At 49.6% G+C, this 26,655-nt stretch overlaps 2 protein-coding genes across 5 annotated transcripts in view; both read right to left on the minus strand.

Annotated features, from left to right (window-relative positions):
* Positions 1-1,034: 1,034 nt before the first annotated feature.
* On the minus strand, positions 1,035-12,060 carry NEIL2 (nei like DNA glycosylase 2). The gene is given in 5 exon segments (XM_086414740.1): positions 1,035-2,080; positions 4,642-4,841; positions 7,115-7,452; positions 9,604-9,743; positions 11,935-12,060. Coding segments are annotated over 4 exon segments (990 nt in total). The 5' UTR covers positions 9,742-9,743; positions 11,935-12,060; the 3' UTR covers positions 1,035-1,766.
* A 5,461-nt stretch (positions 12,061-17,521) lies between these two features.
* GATA4 (GATA binding protein 4) overlaps positions 17,522-26,655 on the minus strand; it is a 79,181-nt gene continuing 70,047 nt past the window's right edge. For 2 of the 4 annotated variants that reach the window (XM_086414735.1, XM_086414734.1), the window contains exons 3-7: positions 25,927-26,093; positions 24,854-24,979; positions 22,402-22,489; positions 20,464-20,612; positions 17,522-19,220 (exon numbers count right to left, since the gene is read on the minus strand). In XM_086414735.1, coding sequence (XP_086270861.1) covers positions 19,038-19,220; positions 20,464-20,612; positions 22,402-22,489; positions 24,854-24,979; positions 25,927-26,093 — 713 coding nt within the window. In that variant the 3' untranslated portion in view covers positions 17,522-19,037. Of the gene's footprint in view, positions 19,221-20,463; positions 20,613-22,401; positions 22,490-24,853; positions 24,980-25,926; positions 26,097-26,655 lie in introns of all 4 variants that reach the window. The other 2 variants (XM_086414733.1, XM_086414732.1) reach the window with 1 other exon arrangement.

Raw genomic sequence — 26,655 nt, forward strand, 5'->3', positions numbered from 1 at the left:
GGACCACCTTCTTGAAGAGCAGAGCTCCCTCACAGCTCACTGGGCTCCCACCCAGTCCTCAGCCCCTACAGACTGGCTGCCATTCTGCACAATTGGCTCTCGAAGGTCATGACCTCAAATTTGCCCTACTGTCAAATTCAGAGGCCTCTTCTCTGTCCTGTGCACCACTGGCTGCCCCCAGAGTTCTCTCCTCCTCTTCGATCTGATCTCCAGTTGGCTTCTGTCATCTCTTGCTTCTTATACAAAAGATCTTAAGGCTCTCTTGTGACCATCCTTCTCAGGCCGCACGAGTACCCTTGTTAACCTTCTCGAACTGACCCTCCGCTCCAAGGAAAGCTCCCAAATCCATGTCTGCAAGCCTGCACTGGCAGCGAGCTTCCTGGCTGTTGTCCTCCTGCTTCGGTACAGGTACCCCAAGCTCAGCGCACAAGGTCTGTCTCCTCATGGAACCTGCTCAGTTCCCTCGACTTTCTATCTCAAGGGCAAAGTCGGGGTGGCTTCCTCTAGCTCTCAGCTGCCAGGCCTGAGCCATCCTCAGCCCCTCCCCAGCCATATTTCCACATCCAGTCAGCTGACATCCATCACCTTGGTGACCCTCCCATCTCTGCTCCTTTCCACTTCCACTGCTGTTTCTAGTTCTGTGGCTTCTTTTCTCAACAACTGCCAACAGCATTTTCCCTTTTCTATTAATCTCAGTGAGTGTCCACTCACATGCAGGCTGTGATGTCTGTCCAGCCCAGCCCTTCTTGTACTCCAGCCCCTTGCAGACACTAACTTACAGGAAGCGGCCTGTGTGGGTACCCCCTGGCCCCCAGCCAGTGCCTGCCATCAGGTGGCTTTCCCCACCCCACCGTGGGCAGCTCAGTGACTTCAGACAGACAAGAGTAACGAGTGCATGGCTGCCTTCCTCCCAGCCCCGCTCCTTGTAAGCAGACCCATCTGGCCAACTCAACACGTCTCACACGGTGCCTTCACAAAGAGCTCAGTTACGTATGGTGAAAGAATCTTTCCTACCAAATAAAGATGACAGCACAAAGTAATGAACAGCTTTATTTCCATGTCCTGGTTTCTTCGAGGTTTCGCTAACAACTTTGATCCCTGTACTGGTGAGCTTGTCAGTAGTCACAAATACATCACCTTGAGGAGGAAACAAGGTTTTGTTTTTGTTTCTATAACCCATTGGACACACCAGGAACATGGCCAGCTCCCTGATCCTGTCTCTCCTCCTCCTCCTGGTGTCTCTGTCCCACGGGAAGGGTCCAATCGGGAGGCTAAATTCGAGCACTACTCTCCTGTTACTTCCCCCTCAGCCCTGGATCCCTCTTGAGGAAAAAAGAAGGATGATAATTCCCTTTTTCTGGTTCTCAAATGGAGGATCTTAACTCCAGCCAGTGTTTTAAAACCAAAACCAAACCAAATAAAACATCTGCAAAGCAGAGCTGGGCCTGGCTGTCTCCCACTGGCTCTCACTTGCTCTGCCACACTGTCATTTCGGGAGGTCTTCCCTAAAGTGCCATTGTGACTTGTCTCATCTTTCACAATGGGGATCAGATAGGAAGAATTAACCAAAACTAGCAGAGAACAAAATCAAACTTTGTGAAAACCGCCCTAGACCGAACTCCAGTGAGATGGACATCAACAGTCCTAGCATCCCAACCACCCAATTCCTGTGCCCAGTCCCAATCTCTGCCCACAGCTCTGTCTGCAATACTCAGGCATCACAGTCCCTTCAGGGCAAAGCTCCATATAGGAGGAGGCTGGACGCTCTAGGAGGGCTGCAGCTGCTTGGGCTCATCTGCTGACAACCTGGGCTGGCACTGGGGGCACCACCACGTGAGCCTCTGGAAGCCCCCCGGCGGCCCCAGGGACTCTCTGACCACCTGGTGCCCGGCAGGGCACTGCTCCTTCTGGTAGATCTGCGTGTGCTGCCGTGTGCCCTGGAATTTGCCCTGCAGCCAGTCTGCACTGAAGGCCACCACATGGTCCACCAGGGCCTCGAGGCGTGGAAGACCCAGGAGGGAGCCTGGAGAAAGCGGGTGGATCCCGGCTCTGAACAGGGCCTCATTCTTAATGATGTTCCCTGGAAGAAGGTGGGGAGGGGACGAGGGAAGGCAAAAGGAAACGTCCATAAGAAAAGCTGGCCACAAAATTAATAAAACAGAGCAAAGCTAGCGTAGGGAGCACCTCAGGAGGAACCACGCGTCCTTGGGGCTCTCAAGGGAGTCACTGCACTGAGTCAGTCACACCATCTGCGAAGGATTTCCTAACACTTACCCATCTGGTGGATTACAGTCCATAGAGTTGCAAAGAGTTGGACACAACTGAGGTGACTTAGTATGCACACACCCCAGAGGTGGTTGTAAAGATGAAATGACATAAAACTCACACATGGCCCAAGTTATAGCAAAGAGATTAACAAAAGAGGCTTGGATCTGAGTGCCTGGCTGTGAATCCTGGCCCAACCAGACCCAGCTACCTGACCCTATAGAGTTTCCTGCCTTCCTTCAGCTTCTGTCTCCTTCTCTCTAAAATGGGGGTGGGTTACCCGGTTTTCGTGGGCGGAAAATGAGAATTCTCACACATACATACAAATGCTGAGCACTATGCTGGTATGTAGAGAGTAATAATAAATACTGCCGCTGCTGCTGCTGCGTCTCTTCAGTCATGTCCGACTCTGTGCGACCTCATAGACGGCAGCCCACCAGGCTCCCCCATCCCTGGGATTCTTCAGGCAAGAACACTGGAGTGGGCTGCCATTTCCTTCTCCAATGCATGAAAGTGAAAAGTGAAAGTGAAGTCGCTCAGTCGTGTCTGACTCCTAGCGACCCCATGGACTGCAGCCTACCAGGCTCCTCCGTCCATGGGATTTTCTAGGCAAGAGTACTGGAGTGGGGTGCCATTGCCTTCTCTGATAATAAATACTAGCTGCTATTATTATTTAAAATGTCAAGCTTAATGCCTGAAATATAGAAAGTGTTCAGAAGGTGTTATTTTTTACATTTTAATTTTTTAAAATATTTACTTATTTTTAATTGATGATTGCTTTATAATATTGGTTTGATTAGAAGGTGTTATTTTATTTTTTTCTACTCCTGTCTCATCTGCTGTGACGTCAACTTTGACCTCTCCTTTCAAAATCAGTAAGTTTCTTCAAAATGTCCCAACAGTGCATTTTCTTTAACCTCCACTAGGCATTTATCACAGTCTATCTTAAGTTCCAGGAAGTTGAGTCCAAGTCTGCTGGGTTATTAACACTCTCCTCCAGGAGAGACAGTGGGCTTAGTGGCAGGCAGACGTTTAGCATTCGTGGAGTGATGGATGGGTGAAAAGACTGCTCTTTCCAAGCACTTCACAGTCAGACAAAATTTCTAATTCACCAGTGGACTACCTGGTTCATATCTCAGCTGTGCTCTTAGAGCAAAGGGTCTTTTGCTTCAATTTTTTCATCTGAATGAAGGAAAAACTGGTAAGTGGCCATCCTGCAGAAGAGCAGTAAGGATGGAACTGTGTGCCTGGCAAGGCGGAGTCAGTCACCTGAAAAACGTCAGCTGTTATGATTACTGTCCACAATAGCAGCTAGTTTATAGAGTATTTCTCTTGCTGCTGCTGCTGCTGCTGCTAAGTCGCATCAGTCATGTCCGACCCTGTGCGACCGCATAGACGGAAGCCCACCAGGCTCCTCTGTCCCTGGGATTCTCCAGGCAAGAACACTGGAGTGGGTTGCCATTTCCTTCTCCAATGCATGAAAGTGAAAAGTGAAAGTGAAGTTGTTCAGTCGTGTCCGACTCTAAGCGACCCCATGGACTGTAGCCTACCAGGCTCCTCCATCCATGGGATTTCCCAGGCAAGAGTACTGGAGTGGGGTGCCATTGCCTTCATTTCTCTTGCTAAATTACCCTAAATGCTGCTCCTAGAAGCCTGTGCTCCTCTGGGTGCAGGAACTGTCATGATCCTACTATATGCTGCTAAGTCACTTAAGTCGTGTCCGACTCTGTGTGACCCCATAGATGGCAGCCCACCAGGCTCTGCCATCCCTGGGATTCTCCAGGCAAGAACACTGGAGTGGGTTGCCATTTCCTTCTCCAGTGCATGAAAGTGAAAAGTGAAAGTCGCTCAGTTGTGTCCGACTCTTCACGACCCCATGGACTGAAGCCTACCAGGCTCCTCCGTCCATGGGATTTTCCAGGCAAGAGTACTGGAGTGGGTTGCCATTGCCTTCTCCAGATCCTACTATATACGACAATTTAAAAATAAATTTAAAAAAAAAGGATGGAGGGATGTGACCCCTGCTCTCTAGAAGGTCATGCTCCAGGAGGCTGTCAGGCCAACTATGACTAACAATATAATCAGGGTAGGAGAGAAGTCAGAAAAGCCTGATAACTCCCTCATTTTAAAAAACAGGGAAGGGACTTTCTGTGGTGGTCCAGTGGTTAAGATGCTGCACTTCCAATGCAGGGGGCATGGGTTCAATCCCTGGTCAGACAACTAAGACCCCACATGCCACAAGGCAAAAAAAAAAAAAAAGAGGGAAGTAGAGCCAAGGAGCCCTGAGAGCTGTGGTGGGTCCCAGTGTCCCACCTCCCGGACAAGGGACTTTCTCACTAGGTCTATCGGGGGACCACCCTCTGCCATCAGCCGTACCTAAGCCTGAGAAGTATCGCTGGTCCAACAGCGTGTAGCAGATGGGCTGCTCCCGGCCCAGAGCCTCCAGGGCCTGTCCTCAGTGAAACTTTTCTGACAAGATGTCAGAGGTGGGACTGACCACAGGGGAAGAGAAGCGCCATGTCATCTGACAGTTATAGAAGGCCAGGAAGCCACTCCCGCTGAAATGTAGGACCAGCCTGGGAAGAGAGGAGAGGCCACAGTCCACAGGGTGATGCCAGCAGCATCTGGTCCTGCGTGCACACACGGCTCCCACTCCACGCAGGACAAACCTGGAGAAGCTCAGGTCCCAGAGGACAAAAGGGATGGCTCTGCCACAACTGTCAAACTCTCACAGCCAAATGGAGTAATTAGAAGAAAAAATATATATTCTCCTTTTTCCTGATCAAAACAATACATAGAAGACAACTTGGGACATACAGAAGAGTCTCAAGTTCAGGAGGTGTGGCTACGGCCCAAAGCAGGGCTTGTTAGGAAGGAGGGCAGAGCCGATGCTAAGGAGGCCCCTCTCCCATCCTGGGCAAGATCACACTCATTCCCCTGGGCTTCCTGAATTGCAGACACAGAGAAGAAACCTCCATGAACCCCGATAAGCAACAGTGGGTCACTCTGTGAGGGGAGAGACTCAGGCTGCAGCTGGACGCCAAGACTCACGCATCTTTATGTGAAAGTTAAGGGACAATTTGAGAGGAACAGGACTCAGAAAAACACCTGTGCATGGTATTTGAGGTGATTACTCAAGGAAAAATACATCCCAAATGGAAATGAAATCAGCAGGATTCAAGGTGGAGGAAGATGGAAAGGATGGGTGAGGATATCAGCACAGGACCCTGTAACATCTACTGCACGATCTGAGGTCTACAGTCATGGCAGAGCACCTGAGAATGTAAACCAAGTGTGAGGGAAGGAGGCGCCTAACAAAGGACACCCCTCGTATGTTTTTAATATCACTGAATTTAATTATACATAACTAACAATTTAGTTAATTAGCCATCTGGAACTAAAATTCTAAACTAGCTCAGCAGACACAGAAGATGGGGTACAAGTGACAGAAAAGTATAGAAGTAGAAATAGTAATATTTTAAAAGTCTCAACTTGGAGGGAGGGGTGGCAGGAGAGTGAGTGAAACACCAGTGTTCATAATAAGGGAGAAGATTATTAATGTAAAGCTATCAAAAAATTGATAGTTATTAACCCAGGGGGGAAAAACAACAGGTATCATTTAAAGATAAGATTACCACCAATAGGATGAAGATGAATAGCAGTACTTCCCAATTAACAGGGGTTTAAAAAAAGAGGGGGAAGAAAAGAAACGTGATAAATCCTGATAAATCCAACAGAAGAAAACAAGGGACAGTAAGACTGCAGATGAAAGAAAATCCAAATAGCCTAGTTACCCAATTTCAAAACAAGGAGTTTCAGTTTGAGTTTAAAGAGATACAAAAGCCTGCTATTCACTGTTGATAACAAACTTACCTAAAATAAGTGGAAAAAAATGAACCCATAAACAAGTGGAAAAAAAGTACGGGGAGTGAGCCAACCAAACATGGAACAGCACTGTTAATGTCAAAAGAAACCGAATTAGGGCCAAAGGCAGTCAGAAGGCACAGGATTATTTAATAATGAAGCTATAAAGAAACTGTGAGAGTCAGGGACCCTGATGCCCGCGACCCAGGGCAGCAAAACAAAGCCCCTAAAGTGCTTAGAAAGACACACACACACACACATACAAGTCGCTCAGTCGTGTCCGACTCTTTGCGACCCCATGGATTGTAGCCCACCAGGCTCCTCGGTCCATGGGATTTTCCAGGCATGAATCCTGGAGTGGGTTGCCGTTTCCTTCTCCAAGAAAGACAAAGAGAACCTATAAAAACACAACTACTGTGGGGGATTTCAATGCTCCTCTTCCCGAGCTTGGCATATTAAATAAGCAAAAAATAAGCAAGAATGGAGAAAATCTGAGTGATCAAAACAACTACCTGTTCTTAACATTTACAGAGTGTTTTACTTTTTTTGTTTGGTTGGTTTTTATCAGAATGTTTTACTTTTAATGAACATTTTATCTTCATTTATGTGTATAAAATGTAAGCAAAGATCAATTATGTGTTTGGCTGCAAACTTTGATGCCAAAAGTAGAAAATGTACAGGCTATTGTCCTGATCATAATCCAATAAAAAACTTAAAAACAATGACCCCAAACACTCAAAGAAAGTAGATATAACTCGGGCCATGTTCGTTGGGAAAATTATCCCTGCTCTCCAAGCCGCCAGGTGGTTCCTGTCCCTCCCCTGGCGTAGACCACAGTCTCCCTGCCATCACGGTGGCCAGGGAAGTGGGTTCTCTCTCCTAGAAGTGGGCTGCCAGAGGGCAGGTGGAGAGCCTGGCCCAGGCAAAGCCCGGAGACCCTGCACAGCCGCAGTCCCAGCCCATGGCCTACTCGACCACGCCTCACCTGGGAACAGGGTCCCTCCAGTCACCCCTCTTGTTTGCCTTCTTCGCTCTGGAGAACTCGTTCACCCGAATGCTGCCAAACAAACCAAAGCTGACCTGCAGCCACCTCTCAGCACCTCCTGCAAGGGTGTCTCCCCCCAAACACTGCAGACCATCGTCTCCACTGGGGACAGCACTGTCTCCTCCCGGGGACCAGGAGGACGGGTCAGAGGCTTCTTGGTGGTGCCTGGCTTTGTCCTTCTGCTCTCCTTCTCGTAGAGGCTCTGACAGTGGGGAATTGCCCAGGGACACAGCTTCTTCATCTGGATCAAATCTAAGGAATAATTTCTTTCCATGGACCTAGAAAAAGATGAACATGATCTAAGGCTTGGTATAGAATTATTTGTGTCTTCCCAAAATTCATATGTTGAAATCTACCCTCAATATGATGGTGTCTAGAGGTGGGGCCTCCAGGAGGTGATCAGGTCATGGGGATAGAGCCCTCATACATCGGACTAGTGCCTTTATAAAAGAGACTGCAGAGGGCTCCCCCACCTCTTCCTCCACATGAGGACACAGCAAGAAGACACCTGTCTACAAACCAGGAAGTTGATCCTCACTAGACACTGAATCTGCTGGCACCTTGACCTTGGACTTCCCATGCTCCAGACTGTGAGAAATAAATTTTTGTTGCTATAAGCCACCTGGTGTGACATGTTCTGTTACTGCAGTCCACAAAGACTGAGCCTTTTAGACCTAGAAAGGGGAAGACTGGAAGAGGTGCATCCAGCCATTTATCCTAATATAAACGTCTCCCCTTCTGCCTCTTCTACGAAGCTTTCCCAACTTGAGTATTCGGGACTTGCCTTTTGTTCCAGTCATATGAGCACTTAGTATACAGTTTTCAAAATGATTAGTAGCAAGTGGAACAATCGTATCAGCAATGAAAGAGATGCACGCTGGATGCAGGGCCACTCTAGAATGCCCAAGAGGAAATGCTTCCGATTTTTTAATGGATTAGCCAGTCTTCTGAGTCTGTTATGAAAAATTATTTTCTACGAGCCAGCTCTGTGACAGCAGATGCTAAGATGCAGGCCTCTGGGATCCAGAGACAAAGGGACAGTAGTCGTGTCCTGCAAACTTTGCAGGACAGTGTGGACAAAGAGTACAGGTACTCTCGTGCAGACCTGGAGGTTAGAGGGCTTGGGCTCCAGTCTCTGCCCCTTGCCAGCCTATGTCAGCTTGGGCTAACCACTCTCCCTTCCTTGAGCCCCTCCTTCAAATGCAGAAAACATGTGAAGGTCTAGCAGACCTCTTACAAACATCTTTCAGTTCTGAGGTTTTATAGACTGGGATGTATGTGTGAGACAGAGAGAGAGAAAGGAAAGAGAGATAGAAGGGCAAGGTGGAAGATAGAGAACTAGTATTTACTGAGTGCCTATTATGTGCCAGGCATAAAGTCTACTTAGTTCAATTTTAACTGGTAGGTGGTTTACCCCATTTTACAACTCAAGCAGACACCTGAGCTGAGACGTTGAGTACCTTGTTTAGGAGCACACAGCTAAGAAGCAGCAGAGCTCATAAGTTTCTCTACCACCAATTACTGTAAGTCTCCTAAGTACCGGACACTCAGTTAAGTGCTAGGAATACAATAATGCTGAGGTCACAGCCCCTGTCCTGTTTATTTGTCTCCTGCAATCAAAAGACAGGACAAATTTAGGAATGAGGGGCCAACAGGAGGACATATAAAGTACCCTGGAAGCGCATCAGGGTCTCTCCCCCGACCCAGCGCAGGCAGAACAGGCTTCTCAAAGGATGTGATGGCAAGGCTGAATCCAAAGGAGACTAGGAATTACCGTGGTAACATGAAGGTACAGGAATGGGGGTGGAGTAGGGAGAAAAAGGAAGATCAGCATGTCAAACCATAAGCAAGAAGGGCTGTGAGAGGAGCTCCAAATAGTTCAGCATGATTGGGGAGAGATCTAAGGCAGGGTGAGCTGCAGGCCAGAGGGGGAGGCATGAAATCAGATTGGCAAGTAGCCACGTGAGCCCTTAAGGGAATACCGACTGATGCTGAGGGCAAAGATGAGCCAGGCTGAAACCCAGAACAAAGGCTATGCTCAATTCTCCACCAATTAAAAAGTAAATTAAAAAAAATTTTTTTTAAAGGCTATGCTCTTTCCTCACCTCCTTGCTGGCCCCAGAGAATTAAATACTGTTTCCAACCAAAAGTGCACAGTGGACTCAGCTAGAGTCACCAGAATCACTTCAGACCATGAACATGAATATCCAGCTCACGCACAGTTCCATGGGCCACTGTGCCACTGACCTGAGGCTGAGAAACGTCAGCGGAGGAGTTGCATGGAGTCCCAGTGTGGCTACCCTCAGGAAAAAGGAAATAACTGCATGGAAAGTCTTAACAGAAACTGAGGGGAAGGACAGGCTGTGTTGATGGAGCTGGCCCACCGGGGTGAGGTATGGAACGAACCTGCTGGAAGACAGTGAACTCACCTGGCTGTCCTGCAGCCAGAGGGACTGGAAACTTGTGGGGTTTAGCTTCTTGCTGCTGCCTCCTGTCTTGACCACCTGCTGCCCCACAAAGGGAGAAACCAGATGGTGAAACTTCCTCACAGACGGCCCCTCTGGCATCCCTGCAGGCAGAAACGAGGAAAGAGGCTGCTGACTTAGCTGGTTTCTCCAGCATTTCCGGTGGGTTCCAAACTTTCAAGTAGCCACGTTTTTGCCATCAACTTTAAGAGCATATACAGCCAAAAAGGGAATGTGGTTGGGGAGGGAGGTGGTCAGATCAAAGAGAAACCCCAGGAATTCCCTGGTGGTGGAGTGGATAAGAATCCCCCTGCCAATGCAGGGGACATGGGTTCGATCCCTGGTCTGGGAGGATCCTATATGCCACAGAGCATATGTGAATCCCGTGAATTACAACTACTGAGCCGAGAGTTGCAACTACTAATGTACAAGTGCCTAGAGCCTGTGCTCTGTAACAAGAGAAGCTCCGGCTCACTGCAAATAGAGAAAGCCCATGCAGAGCAAGGACCCAGCATAGCCAAAAAATAAAAATAAATAAAATGTCCCCCCAAAATTTTTAAAAAGTAAGTCCAGCTGCAGCAGGGTATAAGCCAGTTTCCCAAGGAGGGTTGCCTCATCCAGACCCTCACCTTTCTCCAGGCAGCACCAACAACATGCCAGGCACCACACCACAAGCGTCCTCCGCTTTGACCCTGCAGCCTGAACAGGAGCCAGCCCTTGTCAACTTTTTTCCTGGACTGCGGCCCTAGCTCATCTCCATGCTTTCTCTGTCCTCCTCTGTCTGCCTTCCCAAATCATCTCAGCCCACTGCTGGTGCTTTGTCTCCCCTCTTTCAGTGGAGAGATGGCTGGGACAGAGAAAGCTGTAAGGGACACAGACACAGATGCCGATTCAGCATGCCCGGACCATCCTGCTAGCAGGAGCACTGTATATGTGACAACCACGCAGCGCTCAGGACCGTGACAAGTCACGGGGTCATGTCATGTCAGATCCACATCCAGCTTAACTAGAGAAAATTAGCCCTGGTAACTGAGAAACAGCTGGGGTTTCATTTTAACCCTGATGTAGGTCACCTGGCACCCCCATCTCTTCCTGCCCCAAATCATCACACTCCACTGGGGTCTTGTGGGGGGGCATTCATATGTTTGAGTCTAAGTGCTCAGCACCCCAGCTTCTAAGACACTGAAGGCATCCCCCCCACTCTTATACTACTTATCCACCAGCTTCCTCAACTGCACAGGCCTGCAAATGATGATGAAAACACAAGGAACTAAGCAGCTTCCTGGCATGGTGGTAGCTACTGCATTTCAGTAACTCTGAAAATAATTTAAAAATCTCAGAAATGGGTGTGGCTCTTACAATCCATGTTTTCTCACTGTTTAATTAGCACCACATTCCATAACATTAATATGTATTTTTACTTTGATGGCGCTTTAGACTCACTAAAATGTAATGTGGTTGCCCCTAATCAGACCTTCAAGACACTCGACAGAGTATCCTGACAAAACTGCGCGGCTGCAGGGAGACCGGCCACAGTTAAGTCGACCTGAACTTCTGCCAGCTCTGCGCCCTGGTCCTCTCCAACAGAGGAAGCTTCTGGAAAAGCTCCCGTCTGAAATGCATCTGATCCTTAAGATCTTTCGACACAAGGGCATGTGTTTTTTAGGTTTACTTACGGAGATGGAAAGCTGGGCTCAGTTACAGCCTTAAGAGGCAAGAAGCCAAAGGGACACCGGTTCCAAGGGGACACCCCACCCACCCTCGAGCCCCTCCCCCGAACGGTGAACCGCGCGACGCTGGCTAAGGGGCTGGCTTGCGGACCACAAAGAAAGGAGGAGGGGAGGGGGCGTCGCCGGCGTCCCCTTTCCTCTGCAGATCGACGCCCCCCCACCATCCCCACCCCTCCCCCACTCCCCAGAAGTCTAAAATGGCTGCTTTTCCCAACGCCGCCTCCGGGTGCTGTGCGGGAGAGGCGGGTGCAAAGACGGAGCAGACGGTCACTGCACTCCACTGGGGGTGGTGGGGTGGTGGGGGGTGGGGCGGTAGGTTAAAAAGTGGTAAACAGCCGAAAAGAAAGAAAAATTCGACCCGGGGTACGGGTTTTCATGAGGGATGCTTCTAAAATGTTCGGTAACTGAGTTTTCATGCGGCTAACAGGTGATGAGGGTAAAGCTGGGGAAAAGCCCTGCATTTCCAACTCGGGGTGGGGAGGTCGCTACCGCCGAGGACGCGACTTCCAGTCCTCACCCGCGCAGGTCGTGCGACGCCGCTGGTGGGGCTCGCGGCTGGACTCACCTGCTCTGGGCCCGTCCGGGACCCCAAAGGCCCGCACGGAGCCTCGTGGAGAGGCAGATGCGAGGTTGGGGACCAGGACGCGTAGGGCGAGGCTCCTCCCTCGAGGGTGGGGTCGCTCGGGGCTCCGCCCCCTGCTGAGCGTTGGAGGCGGGGCTCATGCCTGGGGCGGTAGGGGTTCCGGGCTCCTCAGTCCTAACAGGTGCAGTGAACGAGCTGGGGGTCCTGAACCGCATCGCGGAGGTTTCATGTGTCTCCAGGGGCACCTGGGGAACTTGGAGGGCGGAAAGTGAGGCTCCGGGCAGGGATCTCTTCCAGTTGTCCCCTTCTTTGGACTTGTGACTGTCGATAGTGAGCCGTATTCCCCAGTGGTTCTAGCTGAAGAGAAGTTGAAAGACTTCAGCTTGGAGTGGTACCTAGACCCAGGTTGTGCGGGGTTTCCAGGTCTTAGGTTTCCACTCTTTGGGAGTGGCGGGGGTGGGCTTTAATAAATGTTCAAGATTCTGGAGTCAGATTTGAATCCTGGTTCTGCCTGTACTAGTTCTGTACTAAGCAAGCTACTTAAAATCCTTGGGCTAGGAATTCCAAGGCTGGCCGTTCAGTGGTTAGGACTTCATCTCCCAACTTATGGGGTGCGGGTTCGATCCCTGCTCAGGGAGCTAAAATCCCACATGCCTTGCAGCCAAAAAGCCATAACATAAAACAGAAACAATATATTGTAACAAATTCAGTAGAGAGTTTTTAAATGGTCCATATTAAAAAAAAGATGTTAAGAAAGTCCATGTCTGTCTTCTTCATGTGTAAAACGTGCTTATAAGGATTTCGGAAAACTTGAATAAGTATATACAGCTGCTAGCGTGTCTGACGTGCAGGAGTGCTCAATAAGTGGCAGGTACTTTTTTAAGTCGAATTTCTGGGCTAGTCTCAGATGGAATGTTCGAAAATCACGCTGTTGCATTCTGGAGGCCATAAGAGAGAGAACGCTGGCGCCCTCACATGGTGAGTGTGTTAACTGCAAGGGCGGTATCTGACAACCTTTATGCCTAGTTAGAGTAGATGCTCAGGAAGCACCCCTCTTTATGGGGCTCTGTGACCTTGGGGGAGTTGTTGTTGTTGTTGTTTTGATGATGGTGGGACAAAAAGGTTTGCACCAAATGATCTCTAAGATCCCCTCATGATCTTTAAGTGCATCAGGCATGGTCTCCCAATCCGGGTATTCTTCTTTCTAGCTGGGTTGTTTCCCTTCCATTTGACTCTCCCTAACCAGCTACTGCGGAGAAGGCAATGGCACCCCACTCCAATACTCTTGCCTGGAAAATCCCATGGACGGAAGAGCCTGGTAGGCTGCAGTCTATGGGGTCTCGAAGAGTCAGACACGACTGAGCGACTTCACTTTCACTTTTCGCTTTCATGCATTGAAGAAGGAAATGGCAATCCACTCCAGTGTTCTTGCCTGGAGAATCCCAAGGACGGGGAGCCTGGTGGGCTGCCGTCTATGGGGTCTCACAGAGTCGGACGCGACTGAAGCGACTTAGCAGCAGCAGCAGCAGCAACCAGCTACTGGTGGGTGAAGGCAATGGCAACCCACTCCAGTACTCTTGCCTGGAAAATCCCATGGGAGGAGCCTGGTAGGCTGCAGTCCATGGGGTCGCTAAGAGTCGGACACGACTGAAGTGACTTAGCAGCTGCAGCAGCAACCAGCTACTCGAAGGAAACCTTAGCTATACTGCCCCTAATCTTTAGCAGCTTGTGTCTTGTAACTCCCCTATACTCCCACAGACCCCAGACTCAAATCCTCCTGTAAGGAAGGGGCTACCAGGAATTCCTCACACTTATCCTTGTGTGATCTGGTAGTACTTGTCAGCAGAGGTGAGCAGTTACGCTTTTTGTTCTTTAAAAATTGAAGTGTAATTTATATGTGGTTATGGTTTTAATCTAAAGTGAGGAGAAGCCCAATAACTATGCAGGCAAAATAATTTCCAAACATGGGCACTATTGCAGGGGTAGGCTGGAATGGGGAAACTAGCTGTGGTCAGGATGGAAGCCACATTAAGGAATTCTGCAAGGATGTCACTGAGAGGGGCTGGACCAGAAGACTTCCTGAAAGTGTTTCCAGGACACATCCCTACAGCGAAGTCTGGGGATTCTTTGAATAATGAAGCGACAACTTTACATTCTAAAGCGCCTTAGCTGGCATCACTCATTGCTTTGTTCGGCAGAGAACAACCCTATTTAGGATTCTGTTATTTCAGTCTTACCGTTTTTGTCCCGCATCCCAGCCCTAAAGTCTTAGATAATCAAGAACCCTAGAAGTAATGAAATTTTCATTTTTTAAAAAAATTTTCATAAGTTGGAAAAGGACAGGGGAACGAAAAATCTAAATGTTTCACATCTCTAATTACAACCCATTTCATTGGACTAAATCTTTTTTGGCGGAGACTAAACCTATCTTAAAAGAGAAGCAGCACAAGAGACTACAATATCTTTGTTGTAAGAGGGGTCTATTTGTATTGTTCACTGGTATCATTTACTAGTATTGAACTTCATCTGGATGAACTCCTTGCTGTCAGAGATTCAGTGATTTGGAAACTGAAACCACAGGCAGTGATTTGAACTTCAGGTGCATCTGGTTAAAAACCTATGCGGTCATGTTTATTTCTCAGGTGAAGCAGGGCCACCACAGCTGTAGGACAGAAGGCAGTCACCACACAGCTCGGGGATGCAGTGTGAGTGTGTGTTGTGGGGGGCGATGGGGGTTCTCATTTATCAGCCTTCACTGGAGATGCTCCCTCTTTGGGTCCTTCTGAAGACCTCCTGACACCACCTCTAAGTCAGGGCCTAAGAGCACCAGCAGGCACCTTACAGGATTTTTCTGTTTCCACTGTTCCTGTGAACCCAGAGCACAGCTGTGTGTGGTTGCCCCTCTCTCCGTACAACTGAGCCCACAATTTCCCAGGCTTCAGCCAGTGTTCTAGCCATGCACAGAACCAAAGAAAACTGGACTTTGAGAACCTAGGTATGCTTTAGTGCCATCTTTGCTTGGATCATTTAGTTCTCCTTGTCACTGATGTCTTTTTGCAAATTGGTCTGCCGCAGCTACTGGAGGGGAGATAATCGCACAGGAGCCAGGGTGGCACAGAACAGCTGTGCTCCCAGGAGGCTACAGAACAGAGGCTCAGTTACTGTAAAGAAAGGAACAGTGTCCAGGGCCCAGAGTCCCCTGGAGCACGGATTCCACTTCCCGGGCTACACTTGGAAGCTCTGAGCCTCGTCCTTGGTTCTGGGAAGATACCTATTTGTGTTGTTAAGGATGGAGGCCTGTTTGTGTTCCAGCTTCAAGCAAGGCAAGGATATAATCTGAAGAGTAGTCTCCAATGTCAGAAAATGATTTTTAAAACTGAAAACCAATCACCTCCACTCCAAGAGCAGCTTGCCAAATGACCGAATTTCTCATGCATTAGTGTTCTGGGGGCTTAGTAGGTTCTGGGGGCTTAGAAGAGGGGGCATCAAATAATCCCCAGCCCAGGTCTAGTTGGTGCACGTTCAGTGAATATAAACTCATGTTCACTACTGTCACCCAAGCCAAACATCTGGGGTGAAGCACATAATCATGGCTAAATCTGCTACTACTTACCCCCTAAAGGTATCGAAAAGTCAAATATTAAGGACTCATGCTCCCGAGTGTTAAAATGATTTGATCTGCACTTCAAAATTTTTGTCATAGTGAGGGGTGAGCCTGAAAGGGACCATGAGGGATGTCTCAACCTGAACAAACATCCCCAGGGGCTGCACTCACCATGTTAGGGCAGACACTTATTCTAAGGATGCCATCTCCCACCCCCACCTCCCCATCCTTCCTCTAGCCACTTTCCAACCATCTGGGAATTGCATCCTTTCAAATATCCTGATTGGTAGCAACTTGGCCTCCTCTTGACCTCCTGGGGCCTCCCTGGTGGCTCAGATAGTAAAAGAACCTGCCTGCAATGCAGGAGACCCAGGTTGGGAAGATCCCCTGGAGAAGGGAATGGCAACCCACTCTGGTATTCTTGCCTGGAGAATTCTATGGACAGAGGAGCCTGGCAGGCTGCAGACATTGGGGTCGCAAAGTCGGACACGACTGAGAGACTAACATTATTATTGACCTCTTCTAAGGATACATTAGGAGAAGATAATGGCACCCCACTCCAGTACTCCTGCCTGGAAAATTCCATGGACAGAGGAGCCTGGTGGGCTGCAGTCCATGGGGTCGCTAAGAGTCAGACACGACTGAGCGACTTCACTTTCACTTTCCACTTTCATGCATTGGAGAAGGAAATGGCAACCCACTCCAGTGTTCTTGCCTGGAGAATCCCATGGACGGGGGAGCCTGGTGGGCTGCCGTCTATGGGGTCGCACAGAGTCAGACACGACTGAAGCGACTTAGCAGCAGCAAGGATACATTTGATTTGAAAAATCAACACAGTCTGGTGAGCAAGGAGGATGAATAAAGCTGGATTTTACCATCTGGGGTGAAGCACAAGTTATGACCATATAAGGAATGAGGTCAATCTTCTGGTTCTGTGTGTGTAGGTATATATATATGTATCTCCATCCTCTGAAAGCCATTCCTAAAGGGAAGTGGCAAAAATGTTTTCAGCTAAGACTTCATCATCAGAAAACACATCTTCCCCAAGACTAATATAAATCCTGGTAGGTTTATTTTTGCTTCTGAATCTTTTTTTGCTACTCTTTGCTAGAGTTATCAATTACTCATCTTTCTGGATGGTAGATGCATCGAATAGGTTTGGCTATTTTATAGCCAGTTTAAAGGCTTTTCCAATTTTATATCGAGTGCTTATTACAGTTTTTTATCCTCATTTGCTCAAAAAATAACGTGGGTGCTGTGAAAGGTCAAAGACCTTCAGTTACCAACTGGGTATAAGCCATCTGAGAGGCAGGAAGCTGCTACCAACAGTTCTGAGTGGGAGCGGATTTGCCTGTCTGGGTTCTGTTCCACAAACCTTGGAGTCACCCCCCTCAACCCCACGCCACTTTTAAGATGAAGCAAGTAAGCAAGTCTATAAGCCTAAGTGAAGACAAAATGGACAAAGGAGAGGTTTTTCCCCTCCTCTCCTACTGGTATGGAACCCTTGGGGGGCTTGTTTGGATCAAACCATAATGGAGAAGATGGCAAACAACTCAGCGTGACCCTCCAGTACACACTGTAAAATAAGGTGGACTGGAGAGTACTACCTCGCAGCTCTCCTTCACACTCCAGCTACCGGTGTTTGCCAGCAGCTCTAAAGATAGCCCCCTTCCTGGGGTGGCAACTTCTAAAAGGCCACAGGAACTTCAGTTAAGGGCTGGTTCAACCCGCCCTAGGTAACCAAACCTAGAGGTTACCTGTCAAGTCACAGACTAGTCAGTAGCAGGGCTTGGATGCGTGTCCTCGTCACTAACCCCCAGCACCTACAGAGGAAGTCTCCGCCAACTGCCAAAAGGAATGGACGGAGAAGTGATTCAGCAAAGGGGCCTCGGTGGCTCAGGTCTGCCTTGCAACCGGCAGCAGTGAACCTCTTAGAAAACACCGCGGAGGGAGGAGGAGAAGGGAAAGAGGAATACAGATAAATTTATTAGTTAAATACTGATTTTACAGCCATTTCACCTTAAGACAACGTTAGCAGTTTTGTGGGTTAGGGAAGGGTATACAAGGGGTGGGGGGCGGCTTTCGTAGAAGAAAGCCGATGTAAATGATGATTAAAACAGAACCTGGGCTTAAAGAACTCTGCTACCTCCGGGAGGATTGCGGGGCGGGGGGCTGGGTGTTTGTGGAGTAGCACAGAGGAAGGGCAGTCAGCTACACTCTGCTGGCAGCCAGGGCACGGAACGCAGCATCTTCGCGAGCCCCGGGTCACAGATAGTGAGTAGAGATGGCGACGCGGAGAGGAGGCCGATTGCCAAACCGAGGGAGCAGTAGGCGCCCCCTCGCGCCCTTGTATCTTCTCTCATCACCCGTCGTCTTTCTTCCATGAGTTGTGTTGTGTTTGTTTAAATATATATTGGAAAATCCCTAGCATTTTTGCCTCCTGGACAGACGCCTTCTGCTGGAGAAAGGACGCGGGTGCAGGCAGCGCGCCCCTCAGATGGACTCGGCCCGCGGCCCAGGCAGCAGGTGCGTTTCCAGGGAACCACAGCGCATCCGCAAGTTCCAGGCCAACAACCCGGCCCCACGCAGCGCAGCCCCCGCCGGGTTGGGGGAGGCCGTCCACCAGACATCCTGTCCAGAAGGATCTCAAGTCCTAGATGACTGCTAGTCAAATTCGCTTCAGCAGCAGGACCTTTCTTGTTCTTACTCAGGAACCCCCCTGAGCGTGATGGGGCGGAAGAAGGATTCGGGGACTAGTACAAACTGCAGGCCGAGCAGAATCACCAAGAGCAGCGGAGGGGCGTTTCTTTTCAGAGGCCTCGAGGGGGGCGGGGGTGAAGAGAAGGAGCGATTTGAGCCGCGGAAGGAACTTGCAGGGAGGCAAGGTTGCCAGGTAGCGAGTTTGAGGAAGCCACTCTCCCCACGCAGCATCTGGTAACACTGGCCCTACACGCAGTGTTTCTGGAGTCAAGATTCAATATGAGGGATGCGGGTGCACTGAGCCCGAAGGGGAGTGTTGGCCGAGGGCAGGACCGGCCGCGGGGCCGAGGGATCCCAACACACGTCCAACAACAGATGACCGCTCTACCTGCCCTGGGATCCCCGGTGCCCGCAGCACCGTGGAAAGGCCACCATCTTGGGTGCAGTGGTGGAAACAGGGGAGAAGGACTTCTCGTCTCTTGTCGGGGGTGATGGGGCAGAAAAATGAGAAAGTCTGCAGCTCCGTGGGAGGGGCTGAGGTGTGCTCCTAGTGAAGGGAGTGGGCTCCTCCTGATCAGAGTCTGAGCTCTCCAGTCCCCCACCTTAAAAAGGTATGCGCTAAAATCCCCTAAGCAAATCATTGACTTCAAGTTTCTTCCCAGTTGTTGTCTGGAGTCATTCCCAGACAGAGCAGGCCGGCACCCTGGAGCCCAGAGCCTCGTCTCTGCTGTCCCCCGTGTCCCCAAGTCCGGGCAGAAATCCGAGGAGGGAAGGGGTGACATTATGCAGTGATTATGTCCCCGTGACTGTCAGCTAAGGCCAGGCTGTTCCAAGGGTCCTGCTTGGAGCTGGCCTGTGGTGACTGGCTGACAGAAGACGCGTAGCCTTGCGGGGAGAGCTTCAGAGCAGAGAGGACCGGGTGGATGGAGGACCCGTGGCCAGACATCGCACTGACCGAGAACGTCTGAAAGCGAAAGGTATAAAATACCATCAGTGGGATCCTTCCTACCGGAGAGGGGAGCCCTGCTCTGTAGCTGTGCCCAGGCTGGCTCGCACCCCAGGAAGGGGAACAGAGGACAGGGTCAAAAGACAAGGGCAGGAGAGGTACCATGCCGCACTGCTGGCCCCCTGATCCCCAGGTATGAGAGGCAACGGGTCTTCCTGACTGACCAGCTGCTTCTGAGCACTGACCTGGTAACTGTGACTATTCTGGTTTCTCAGATGCCTTTGATGATTGCATCAGACATTTTCTATAATCTTAGCACCATCAATCTCTATTTTCCAAAGAGAAGCCATTTCCCCCTGCCCAGAGGGGGCTCCTGGCTCTCCTGGTCCCACAGGATTCTCTTCACTCTGACAGCACAAAGCTCATTAGGACATGCTCACCTCAAGTACAGGAGGAGAAGAGGTCAGTTAATGGGAGACCATGACCAAGTTTGGAGGCATTCTGGTCCCGAATGGGGGAGCCACAGAGGGAAGAGGGTGGAGGAGCAGGGTTGCCATCTTATCTGACAGAGGGACAGGAGGGTCCCGCTGGCCCATCTCTGGACACGTGTGAAGCTGGACCTGCAGCCAGCTCTCATTACAATAGCATCCTGCCTGTGACCCCTCATCAACCCCAAGCCTCCCACCCTGCCTGCTGCAGCTTCCACAGGCCAGGAGGGACCTCATCCTCCTGTTGAAATCTACCTGCCGCCAAGATCAAGCCACCCTCATTGAGGAGACAGACTTGCTCAGAAAGCCCCGTTCTGCCTCCCAAGGCCTGCGATGGGTTCGCCACGTCCCCCAGCGAGCCCACAGTCTGATTCGGGTTGCAGTCATGCTGTGTGCCAGCCCGTCTTCACTGGCCTTGGCACAGTTGTTGCCATTTAGTCACTAAGTCGTGTGTGTCTCTTCGCAACTCCCTGGACTGTAGCCCGACAGGCTTCTCTGTCCACAGGATTTCCCAGGCAAGAGTACTGGAGTGGGTTGCCATTTCCTGCTCCAGGAGTTCTTCCCAACCCAGGGATCGAACCTGCGTCTTCAGCATTGGCAGGCATGTTCTTTACCATTAAGCTACCAGGGAAGCCTGGCACAGAGTGTATCACGGCTGTGTATCCAAATCGCTGTAGCTTGATCAGATATGCTGAAATATACCCCTGTGTGGACAGCCCCTTGCCTCTGCTGGGGGCCTGGCCACCCAGAGTCTACTCCTCCACGGGCAGTACCTGCGACAGGGAGCTGCTGGGCCCATAGTGGGATGACAGCCCGGGCTCTGTTTTGATGGGGCGCATCTCCTCACTGCTGCTGGTGGCCACGCTGCTGGAGCTGCTGGAAGCACTGGTGGCGGGAGGGAGGCTCTCACTGCCTGAGGGACCTGGAACAAGGCAGAGTCAGCACACCCAGCCCAGGGCCCGGGACACACGGACGGTGGCCCTTGGAGCCAGCCAGGGCAGATCAGCTCTAATGGCTCTGTCTACACTTGCTGGGGAGAGAAGAAGCAGGGCCCTTCATCAGGGCAGGGTGGCAGTTCTCATGATGAAGCAGAAGCAGCAGAATTTCAAGGGAACTTTTTCAGATGACTGGCTCATCCCCCCTTATCCCAGATCCTTGGGGCCACATATGTCTCAGGATTCAAAACTTTTGGATTATAAATGGGGCAAGACCTGTATATTATAGAATATCTGAGGCAGGGTCTGGGACAACACCCAGTAATTAAATACATTAATAGTTCTCCAGCAAAACGTGAATATTCACACGTGGGATAAATAAAGATTATAAGTAGCCTGTGTCAGTCCAGATTACATCTTGCTGCCAAATCTAGCTCCCTGGGTTTGGAGTTTCGGATTGGGGATCGTACACCTGAACTGACACCTGATCCCCCAGGACTCCACCATGTAAGGAGATGAAGTTCCCAGGGGAAGGTGCTGGACACACACACACACAACGTGCAAGGGGGAGGAAAGGCCGAAGACCAGCTACGAGACACTGCACGTGCTAATAATACGTGACTGCCAGCAGGGGCAAGCCACTGTGGAACCTGGAGAAGGAGCACTTCGGTCATGTTCTCAGCAGTGGAACAGGGAAAGTCATCCGAACTTGTCAGGCCTTACGTTAGAAGATAAAATTCCCATCAGATCAGCTGACTTATTTTCCCTGCCCCTGCCACATTTTCCAGTAAAATCTTTGACAGTGGTACTGACTGAGAAGGAAGTGCTCTTTTTTTAGATTTTTTATTTCGTATTAGAGTTTAGCTGATTAACAATGTTGTGATAGTTTCAGGTGGACAGCAAAGGGACCCAATCATATGTATATGTGTGTCCATTCTCCCCCAAACTCCCCTCACATCCAGGCTGCCACGTGACATTGAGCAGAGTCCCCTGTGCTACACAGTGGGTCCTTGTTGGTTATCCATTTTAAATATAGCTGTGTGTACATGTCAGTCAAGCAGGGAATGCTCTTGGTAGGGGACCCAAGTAGTCCTCATCTTGAAATCTAGAAATTGAGAGGCAGAACGTATATTGAACAGAATTTCCATATTTCCTAAGTGAAACCACAGGGGTTTCACCCATTCACAGCTATGTGACCCTTGTTAAGTCACTGCCCTGTCTGAGCCTCAGCTTGCTCATTAGTAAAATGGGGATCATAAATGGGGTCTAGTGAGGGTCTTTAAGGATCTACGAGACAGTATTTGTGAAGGAGGTTTGTAAAGCACAAAGTACACACAATGTTAATTATACACTAGCTTACAAATCAATATCCAAGTCTAACTGAACACAACTCATGGGCCCAGTGTTTCTTGACCCCATTTAGCCCAAAGCGAGCCAAAAGGACTCGAGTTCTTCAGTAGCTGCAGCACTAAAGATGGAGGGGCTGAGTAATTTTCCTTTCTCCTCCAAGATCGGTCTAGCTGGACCTCTGCAATCTTTGTAACTGGCAAAAATCAGGCATGACAAGAGTTGAACCTGCTTTAAAAGCTCCCAATACGTTCCATGGCAATGTTACTTTTGCACTAAGTTATTCATTCTGTCTTGAAAGGCGGGGAATGGACGACGCTATCATTACACCTCTGCAGCCTGGGCTGGCCCACCTGAGCATACAGGATGCTCATTCACTCTGAGGGCTACTGAGTTATTCATAGAATTCCACAGAGATCTTTTTCTCACCTGCTGGTGTCTTTGATTTGTTAAGGTTCTTGGGCTTCCGTTTTCTGGTTTGAATCCCCTCTTTCCTCATTGCAAGAGGCCTGGGGACCTAGGAGGTTGCAAGTCAACACACATGATTTTCCAGTTGTACATGATCTGTGACAGTATTTACACAACACACACACACACACAGAAATACACACTGGGAGGGCCAGATCTGTGCAATTCCTCTACAAACTTTGGGACTGAGCCTAAGTCAATCAGGCCTGGAACTCCTTTTGAGCAAGAAATCAATTCTATTAAAAAGATGAGTTGAACACTTATATTTTGGGATACTGTACTAGACCCTGGGGAAACAGACTTAAAGACACAGTTCCTTGCCTGTAGAGTTCACAGTGTGTTGGGAAAGACAGACAAATAGAAAATAACCAGATTTTAGGTGATGTGGGAAAACAGAAAAAATAAAAACACTGAACTCTGTCTTGGGTTGGGGGAGGGAAAGCAGCAGACTGGCAGGGTCCTCTTTCTAGTATTTTAAAATAGTGTGCCTTGCCTACATCTGACTTCTTTCAGGCCTGGCCAACCGAACTGTTCAGTCCCGGGTCTATGCTAGTCTCTCCTGTGGGACTAATACAGGCCACACCTGCAAAAGCCAAAGGAAAAGCCACAGCCACTTTTGAGATATGAACATGGAATTGTTAAAGAAGGAAGTGTAGGGAATTCCCTGACAGTCCAGTGGTTAAGACTCTGCGCTATCACTACCAAGGGCCCAGGTTCATTCTGTGGTCAGAGAACTAAGCCACCAGAGTGGCTAAAAAATAAAAGGGGGCAGTAGCATCCGTGAACTTGAACTGCCTTCCGGTCGACCTAGTCAGATGAGCCAGCACCTCCACCTTTGGAAGAAAGTGTCCTTCCCTCCCAGCCCTCCTCCCCTCCGCCCACCTTGAACCTTCTTGAACACCATCCTGACTTCAGAAGAATCCTGCCCTCATGTGCACCCCCGCCCACATTAGTACTTTAGAAACATTGTCATAAAGTGCACGTCACATGAAACTTACCATCTTGACCATTATTAAATGTACAGTTCAACACTGTCAAGCATATTCACGGTTATGCAACCGTCTCCGCCATTCATCTCCAGAACACTTTCATCTTGCAAAACTGAACTCTCTGCTCATTAAACAGGAACTCCTCATTTCCCTCTCCCCTTACCCCCTGGTTTTACTTTCTTGGGGTATCTTTTTCCATATACTAATATGAATTGGTATACAACCAAATATATCTTTTTCTTTTATGGCTTTAAGAGTTTTGAAAATTTGCCAAAGAAAAGTTCTCCTCCCATCCCCAAGGTTATATAACCTCTCCCTCTATATTTTCTTCTAGTATTTTTACTGTCCCTTTTTAAAGAGGTTTTACATTTCATATCTTTAATACACCCAAGTTTATTTTTGATTTTGGTAGGAGGCAGAGGCCAAGTTTCATTTCTGTGTTCCAGACTGGGTCAATACAAGCATTCTTAAAAAGCTATTCTTTATCCATTGAATTGTTACCTTTGTTATATATCATACTACCACATATACAGACTACTTTTGAGTCTCTTTCATCGGTAAAATGGGAATTAGACTTAGGTAGTATTAAAGATGGAAGTGATGTTCCCTAGCAATGTCTCTGCTATGGTCTGAATGTGTATCCCCCTCAAACTGACATGTTCACAAACCTATAGTCCAAGGTGATTGTATTAGGAGGTGGGGCCTTTGGAAGGTGATGAGGTCATGAAGTTGAGCCCTGATGAATGGGATTAGTGGCCTTATACAGGAGACCCCACAGCATCCTTGCCCCTTCCACCATGTAAGGACAGAGTAAGAAATCTGCCACCAGACAGGGGGTCCTCCCTTGATCTGGCCTCTGATCTCAGACCTCTAGCTTCTAGAACCACAGAAATTAATTTTTGTTGGTTAAGCTGCCCAGTAGGGCTTCCCTGGTAGCTCAGACAGTAAAGAATCCACTTGGAATGCAGGAGGCCTGGGTTAGATCTCTGGGTAGGGAAAATCCTCTGAAGAAGGGAATGGCTACCCACTTTAGAGAACTTGCCTGGAGAATTCTTGCCTGGAGAATCCCCCTTGGACAGAGGAGCCTGGCAGGCTACAGTCCCTGGGGTTGCAAAGAGTCAGACATGACTGAATGACTAACACACACACACACACACACACACACACACACACACACACAAGCTGCTCCGTGGGCCTCCCGGGTGGCTCAGTCAGTAAAGAATCCACCTGCAATGCAGGAGACCCAAGCTGCCCAGTCTATGGCATCGTTACAGCAGCCTTAATAGACTGCTGTAAGACAGTCTCTGGACCTTCCAGATTTAAGTATATTTAAGGAGACAATGAATTATGATCTGTGGGGAAGAAGAGGGATGAGACCCAAGCTGTGGAGGAAAGTACGGGACGTGGTGCGGAGGGAGCCTTACGCCATGGAGCTTCATGTAGAGGCCGCAGGCATTACACACTGGCTCGCCCTCGGCGTTGCGGCGCCACAGCGTGGTGGTGGTGGTCTGGCAGTTGGCGCAGGAGAGGCCCACTCGGCGCGAGGCAGACTGCAACACAGGAGACAGACCCTTCAGGCCCAAGGCAGGTGCCATGGCATCTGCTTCACCAGGAACAATCGCGGGGCGGGGCCACCGCAAGGGATGCTCCGATGCTGCGATGCCCGGATGATGGGAATCGGGTACCCCAGCCTCTCACGGGTGCATGGGACGGAGGGCTGGGCTGCCGGAGACAGCAAATCCTGGTTGTTCCTGCTGCGTCAGCGACATTATCTGTCACTCACGTCAGGGAAGAGCCCAGCAACCACTGGGCACTGTAGGCAGAAAAACTTCTCCGGAAAGTAGAATTAACCTGGGCCTCAGGGGCGGGAGTTGACAATTACTGTATCCCAGAGACTTCAAACACTGACTTCAAGAGAGGGAAGCAAGCACCACGGTTTATCCCCTCTGTTCTTCCTTCCCTAATATCTGTGAAAGCTATTGGTCAAAATTAAATCGTGGTAGAAATGACCAGGAAACTAGGAGCCAAAAACTTGCTTCTATCTCCTCCCCAGCTACAGGGCCCAGCACACCCTCACATAATCTTTGGGTTTGTCAACGGATCAGCTGAAAACTGAGTGAGTCACAACAGAAAAGGAAGAGTCAGCCTTCCTCACAGGGTTGACGTGAGCACAGGAGACACACCACACAATGCAGGCAAGGCACAGCCTCACTTTTCACTTCTGCATAATTAAGGGGTTGAACTGAATGGGCTGGACCATCCTCACAGTTCAAACTAACACTGAAGGTGGACGAAATGACTCTTTGCCACCCACCCAATCCTTCAACCTGCACCTTCTTTGACAGATAATTTGAAACCCCAGATTTGAAACCAGGAGCTGCCCACTGAGGCTGAGCCCGAAGCCGGGAGCTGAGAGAAGCAGAGAAGCCCGCTGCCCCCGCCCTGGCCATGTGGCACCTGCCCCCGCCCTGGCCACGTGGCACCAGGCCCTGCTTACCAGGCGGCGCTGGGGTTTGATGAGGGGCCGGTTGATGCCGTTCATCTTGTGGTAGAGGCCACAGGCGTTGCACAGGTAGTGTCCCGTCCCGTCCCGCCGCCACAGTGGGGTGGACATGGCCCCACAGTTGACACACTCTCTGCCTTCCGAGAAGTCATCAAACATATCTACTGGGTGGGAAGCAACACAGAGGATTAGCTCTCTGCTTATGCCCAGAAATCAGAGACCACAGAAACGATGGCCTTCCCTTGCAAGGAGTGGAAGACGGGCCACCTTGGGCTGCCATGTTGTTCCTCACTCTGCCCTCACCCTGGAGAACTGGCTCCAAGGCCTGTCCTGGGGAGTGGACGTTTCACCGCCGACATCACAGACACAGCAGGGCTCTCCCTGGTTGTGAGAAGGGGAAGGCAGGGCGGCAGAGACCACCAGCACCTGGACCCTCCGCTGCTTCAGAGCTGGGGTCTCACCCGACACTGCGTTCCACTCAAGACCTTCTTTCTCTCTTTTTTCCCTTTCAGAATTGAGATTCCAGTTCCTTTTCCGTAAAAATATAATAAATATTTACTTCAAGAAAGTTAAATGCTGAAATGTGTACAAAGAATATAGTAAACACATGTAATCCTATAACTCAAAGATCACCATGTTATTAAGTTTGTTCTATTACATCCTTTGTAATACTTTACACATTGACACAGGTTTGCCTACTTGAGGTCAGGCCATATCATTTTG

This window comes from Bos grunniens, chromosome 8, assembly GCF_055505025.1.
Source record: "Bos grunniens cultivar Pamir isolate PY7600 chromosome 8, Bosgru_T2T1.0, whole genome shotgun sequence".
NCBI lineage: Eukaryota > Metazoa > Chordata > Mammalia > Artiodactyla > Bovidae > Bos > Bos grunniens.